Source organism: Populus nigra, chromosome 12 (assembly GCF_951802175.1).
Source record: "Populus nigra chromosome 12, ddPopNigr1.1, whole genome shotgun sequence".
Classification (NCBI taxonomy): Eukaryota; Viridiplantae; Streptophyta; class Magnoliopsida; order Malpighiales; family Salicaceae; genus Populus; species Populus nigra.
The window spans coordinates 3,787,206-3,793,422 of NC_084863.1; the positions used below are offsets into that span (position 1 = coordinate 3,787,206).

Consider the following 6,217-nt stretch of genomic DNA (forward strand, 5'->3'; position numbering starts at 1 on the left):
TCCAAGCTTAAGCGGAGTCAGGAGTGGACATTAAGACATGAAGATCAGACAAATCCAGATCCTCTCATCATTAGTATGACTAGCTTCATTTCCAGAAAATAAGACTAAGCCAGCTTTGTTGAAACAATCAACATGAGCTCAAAAAGACCTCCCTCTTGGCAAGTCGTCGTGTCTGACTTCTTTGTATCAGTTGCTCCCACACTGTACGTACTTACCAGATCCGGCTTGAGCTAATAACCACTTGTGCAATGGCCAAAGATCCCACTAAATAAAAGATTTCAAGAGTGAATAAAATATGTTTGTTAATTATATTTTATAAAATGAAGATTGTACGTCTTTCCTTAAGAAAAGACTACAATTACAAAATGAAGATTATCCAAGATCTCATTTGTCAAATATGCATAAAAAATTACAATAAAATATTTCTAAAATATTTCATAACGTCATCTCATTTATAGTTTTTCTCAAAGCTTTCATGATTCACCTTAAGACTCGGATACTTACTTCGAGGAAATACAGGATTAGGCAATTCTGCCCATTTCTGGAGCTTACCTTATTATTATGGAAAGAGGAAAGTGATTTTTTTTTTAAGAGGTTCATTAGGTGGGGGGCGGTGCTTGAGGCTTCTCAGCCGCAGCAGCTAGTCCATTCTCATAAATTTCAGGTATTAAACTTGAGAACTAGAAAGAAAAAAGCAATTTTTTTGTTTTGAAGTGGAAGTTGAAGACAGCGTGTGACTTCCATTCTAAAGCAGTACTGTTTAGATATTAAGAGCCTGAAAAATTTAGATCACATTGAATTTAGCCCCTGAATCTGTGGGCTCGACAGTTAGCTGAACTGTTTTTGACTGCTAAGTCACAGAGGTGTTAGAAATGTAATCACAGATAGACCAAAACATTATCATCAAGCCATTATTACATTGGAGATTTGCAGCTAGATCTTAAATAAAGTAGCGCATGCATTATTACCCACTTTTTTGGTTTCTGAGAGGGCCACGACTCACGTTTTAGGTCAGTGAAGAAAAGGTGGAATTCCTGGCATATTAAGCTCAGTGTATTGGAGCAACTTTAAATGACTGACTTAAAGTGTGGAGTGGAGGTATATTGCTCAAACTCGTAATTGGGGAACTCTGTTGGTTTCTAAAGAAGAAAAAAAGGGGTGGGGGGGGGGGGAATCCAAGAGTATCAATCAATATTCTTGACATTGATGGGGTTCGACTTTTGAAGTTTTAGCAGGCAATGCCAAAGAATTAGGTTCAACTTCCCAGTGACTGAAGCATTTAACAACTAATCAAAAGTGTTTGAAATTCTTGGTAACATTAACTCCATAGAAGATCAAAGTGTTAACTTCGAGATTATTGTACGTGGTTAATTTGTACAATGAGGCAAGGATAGGGCGGTGGAAGCAAGTCTTAATTTAGGGCTACTTATTTTAACTGCCACCAATTCATGCATGTCACATGGTATCATATAACTAAAGGATCCTTATACTTCCCCTTTTCGTGATCATGCCTCTAATGTGTAATGAAAAGGGAAACCTAGAAGTCGCCTCGTGGGTGAGTTTCCAGTTTAAGTCACACAGAATATGCAGCTTTATTTGTACTGGTCCAGCTCAAACAGGACCTCAAAACTCAACACCATAGTCACTGTCTTACCAAATTAAGGAAACCAGAAATTGTAACTTCAGTTTGTTTTGCATTGATCGATGATGTTTAAAGAGAACTATTGCAAGTTTAATTGCCATGGCAATGTATCTCATGATTGTATGAATTATGATCTTAGTGAAATGTAATGGAATGGTATTAAAGTCATAGTTAATTGAGGGTTTGCTTTAACATGCAAAGAAATCTGAAATAATAGTACCCTGTAAGCATTTTTTTAACCTAGACCTAGTTATTTTTGTTAGCTATGAGTCTTGATAAGTAATTTACTGTAGTAAGTTTTTACATGAAAGAAATCCCAAGATCCAATGCCACGATCAGAGATTTATCATGGACAGTTCATTAATTTACAGTGAAATGTAAAGGTTGTTTCTTCTTCTTTGGAAAGCAGCTTAATCTGCAGAAACTTCAATCAAAGCCAACCACAATATATAACACATGCATTACTGAATATTAAGGCATAAACCAGTGGATTTGAATATATAAACCCCTAACAGTATTTTGTGGCAAGGTTTTAATCCATGACAGGTACAACTTGTTAGCATCCACAACTACCAATACCCATAATTTGCTTTCGGATTCCGCTGGTTGTTTACATCCAGGGTGGTAGAGCCAGAAGGTGTATATATAGATGCAAGTCCATCCTGTATATTTCATCCACATCCAAAGGTCTTTGTCAATTTATACAAGTATTCTCTTCTGGGTTTCATTGACCATTTCAATGGCCAGTAACTCATCAGCTTGCAGTTCTTATTGGGTGATCTCAGGTCTGGCATTGGTACTGGGAGCCATTGTTCACCAAGCTGACGCAAGGGCATTCCTCGTCTTCGGTGATTCACTAGTCGATAGTGGCAACAACAACTACCTGGCAACAACTGCACGAGCCGATTCATACCCTTATGGGATCGATTATCCAACACATCGAGCAACCGGCCGATTCTCTAATGGCCTGAACATTCCTGACCTTATCAGTTAAGTTTCCAATATACATATCGATATTATGTGGCATGATTTACATTTCCTTGTTACCTAGCTCATTTGTCTATACAAATGTCCACAAATAATCACACGCACACTAACATGTTCTCTGGATATCTTAGTCTCACTAAGAATCATTAAATGCATTTGTCAGGTGAGCAAATTGGCTCAGAATCCCCGTTGCCTTACCTGAGTCCAGAGCTTAGAGGACAAAAACTACTTGTTGGTGCCAACTTTGCTTCGGCTGGAATCGGAATCCTTAATGACACTGGAATTCAGTTTGTAAGCAACCTTCCTGTCTAATTTCTCAATGACTTGCTTCCAGTAACATATATCCGAACAGCTGATCTAATATGTGGCCTTAATGCAACAATATCAGTTAAATATAATAAGAATGCATAGACAACTGGAGAATTTCCAACAATATCAGCAACGAGTTGGTGCGCTTATCGGAGCCGAGAAGGCCAAGCGACTCGTCAATCAGTCACTTATCCTGCTCACCGTTGGTGGGAATGATTTTGTCAACAACTATTACTTGGTTCCTTATTCTGCAAGGTCTCGCCAATATGATTTGCCAGATTATGTCAAGCATCTCATTTCAGAGTACAAGAAACTATTGATGGTAATTCCTCTTTTCTCATTTAAAGTTTCTTGTAATACTAAATTAAAAAATAAATTAGACAATGTTACTATCCAATTAGAAGAACTTGGTAGCTTATAAGCATAAGGTTAATCTCTCTCCTAAATAATTATTTTTTCAAGACAAAACTTATTATGCAGCTTTAATGGGATAATATCTTGGAGGGTCTATAATATAATGTACACATATCATTATTAACTTTATTTATGAAAATGTTAGGCATGTGTGACTACTTAAACCTCTTGTCTGAAGGGTATGATGATATTATTATATCATTAGTGGCAGAGACAGGGGGGCTGATAGAGGCCCCAACCTTTACAAAGCAAGGAAATGTTTTTCTCAGCCTCTAGCCTCTTCCTTATAAATATTTATAATTTTAGTAAAAATAACTGAAATTTTAACTTTTTTAAAATAATTTTTTTAATTTACCCCTTTTAATTTTTTGTTCTTGTTCTGCCCACTGTATCCCACATCAGCTAAGAAACAAGATTTTAGTTATTTACAATTACAAGGTTCATTCTCTGTATTCAAGATATATCTTTTTAGGACAAAACTACTATATGATTCAAATGAAATAGTACTTTTTAGGAGGCTTACTATGTATGTGGATAAACATCATCAACAAGAATAGTATTATCGATCACCGAAGATTGTGAGTTCTTGAGTAAACTCTAATTTGAAAATAACATGAACTATATATCCCCATTTCGATCATTACTGCAGAGGCTGTATAATCTCGGAGCACGTCGAGTTCTTGTGACTGGTACTGGACCGATGGGTTGTGTTCCAGCAGAGTTGGCCATGAGGAGCACAAATGGTGGCTGCTCAGCTGAACTACAGAGAGCGGCTGCCTTGTATAACCCTCAACTTGAGAGCATGATAATTGATGTCAACAGAAAAATCGGCAGCGATGTGTTTATTGCTGCAAATACCCACCAAATGCACGCAGATTTTGTCAGTAATCCTCAAGCATATGGTACGCAATATATTCCAAGTAGACAGTTCACTTCATCATTGAGGATACAGTACTATATGCTCATTGTGAGATATAACAAAAAAAAAATCAATTTTTTGGTTTGGCAGGATTTACTACATCAAAGATAGCATGTTGTGGACAAGGGCCATACAATGGCCTAGGACTGTGCACACTGTTGTCAAACTTGTGCCCTAACCGTGACCTTTATGCATTCTGGGATCCATTCCATCCATCAGAAAAGGCAAACAGAATTATAGTACAGCAGATCATGACTGGCTCCACCCGATACATGAAACCTATGAATCTCAGCACCATCATGGCCTTGGATTCCAGGACCTGATAGATCATGTCATGAACCCACCTTCTTAATCGCCATGACTTCAATATATCCAGTTCCATTTGAGTTTCTTTCAGTTTTTCTTGTCATGTTTGTGTTAATTTGCAGTAAATCTCATGGGATTTTAGACTGGTGAATCTTGAATTATATTGTGTTCGCAATATCGTGAATAATTGAAATTTTTCTATACATTTCGCACATCAATTGTGTTCATCCATTTTCTTTTTTTCAGAGTGTCCTGTCACCAGACACGAACTCTTATGGACAGTTTTTTTTTTTTGACAAAAAAATTATTTTTATGACGACTTCCAATAAAATTCTAATTAACTCTCCGATGATCGAGTGAGAAGTTTACCAACGTGCATGTTCAGTGTCGAAGGGATTTTTTCCTGGATTAAATTATTTACTTTTTTTGGCTTTTGATGCAAGGGACAATACTGATTTGTTTTTAGTTTGATTTTGGGAGACAGGAAAGAACAACAAATAATTGTCTTGTCCTTGCAACGTCAAGTCATGGACGTCATATGTTCGGAATATGACTCTTCATGGTGATCTAAAAAAAATAATTAAAAGTTGTGATAAATTGAACGCTTACCAAACAAATTAATACAAAGTTACATTAAGATTGTAATTTTATATTTTTTTTAAAAAAATCATCTATTAACTTTTAAATAAAATATCATGAAAAAAACCATGAAATTACATTAAAATAGTTTTTTCTTATATATTTTAATATATTTTTTTAATAATCATTGAGAGTATATTAAAAAAGCCATAAATCTAATAGTCAAAGAAAAATATAGTAACACTAAAAAAAATAAAATTAAAAAAAAATTAATCTACTACAATAAAAACAAGAAAATTATTTAAGATTTTTTATTATTATATTTTCATGTGCATGCGTGTGTGTATATATAAGTAAAGAAGAGAGATTTAATAGAGAAATCATTTAAAATAAACTCATTAATAAATAATATGAAAAAAAGGAACTTGAACTTGAAGTTTAGCCTAGACATTATGGCCATGTCCACGAGCACTTGGGTTAAAACCTTATAACCAAGTATAAATAATCAAGCGAAATAAGTTTTAATTACTAACGTGAATTATATTTGTTATAATAAGATATAAGATATAACCCTAAATTTAATTTATATTGGCCTCAAATTTTATATGGATGCCATTAGAATCTTAAATTTAATTTATATTGGCCTCAAATTTAATTTAATCTAAGTATATAAATGATACCAAAAAACAAATTATTTTTTAATAAATTAATGTATGATTTTTATCCCTTGTTTTATCACAAACAAATAAAATTACAAACTCATATTTATTTCTTAACTTTTTATTAAAATTTATAATTCAAAAAAATATAATATAATATCTTTTAACTAGCAGCAGCGTCCCGAAACGCTGCAGAAGAGGCATCACCATAGCTGGAACCGTTTACTGCCTTCCTGTTTGTTGTCAGGTCTCCTTGCCAAATCACGACAACTAGCACTCATGATGTGCCTTTGTCATCATCATTTTTTGGTGCTCTCACATCTTCTTCGTTGATTTTGGCCGCAGAGTATAAATTATTATTGCTTTAAAGGCAAACAACACTATAAAAGATTTTATTTTCGT

General features: G+C 34.6%; 1 protein-coding gene across 1 annotated transcript; it reads left to right on the forward strand.

The window, feature by feature from the left end:
* Positions 1-2,345: 2,345 nt before the first annotated feature.
* LOC133669137 (GDSL esterase/lipase At5g33370-like) lies at positions 2,346-4,727 on the forward strand. The gene is made up of 5 exons (XM_062089164.1): positions 2,346-2,631; positions 2,793-2,920; positions 3,018-3,260; positions 4,002-4,254; positions 4,362-4,727. Exons 1-5 carry the CDS (start codon positions 2,382-2,384, stop codon positions 4,592-4,594), a joined length of 1,107 nt encoding a protein of 368 aa, XP_061945148.1. The 5' UTR covers positions 2,346-2,381; the 3' UTR covers positions 4,595-4,727.
* Positions 4,728-6,217: the final 1,490 nt, after the last annotated feature.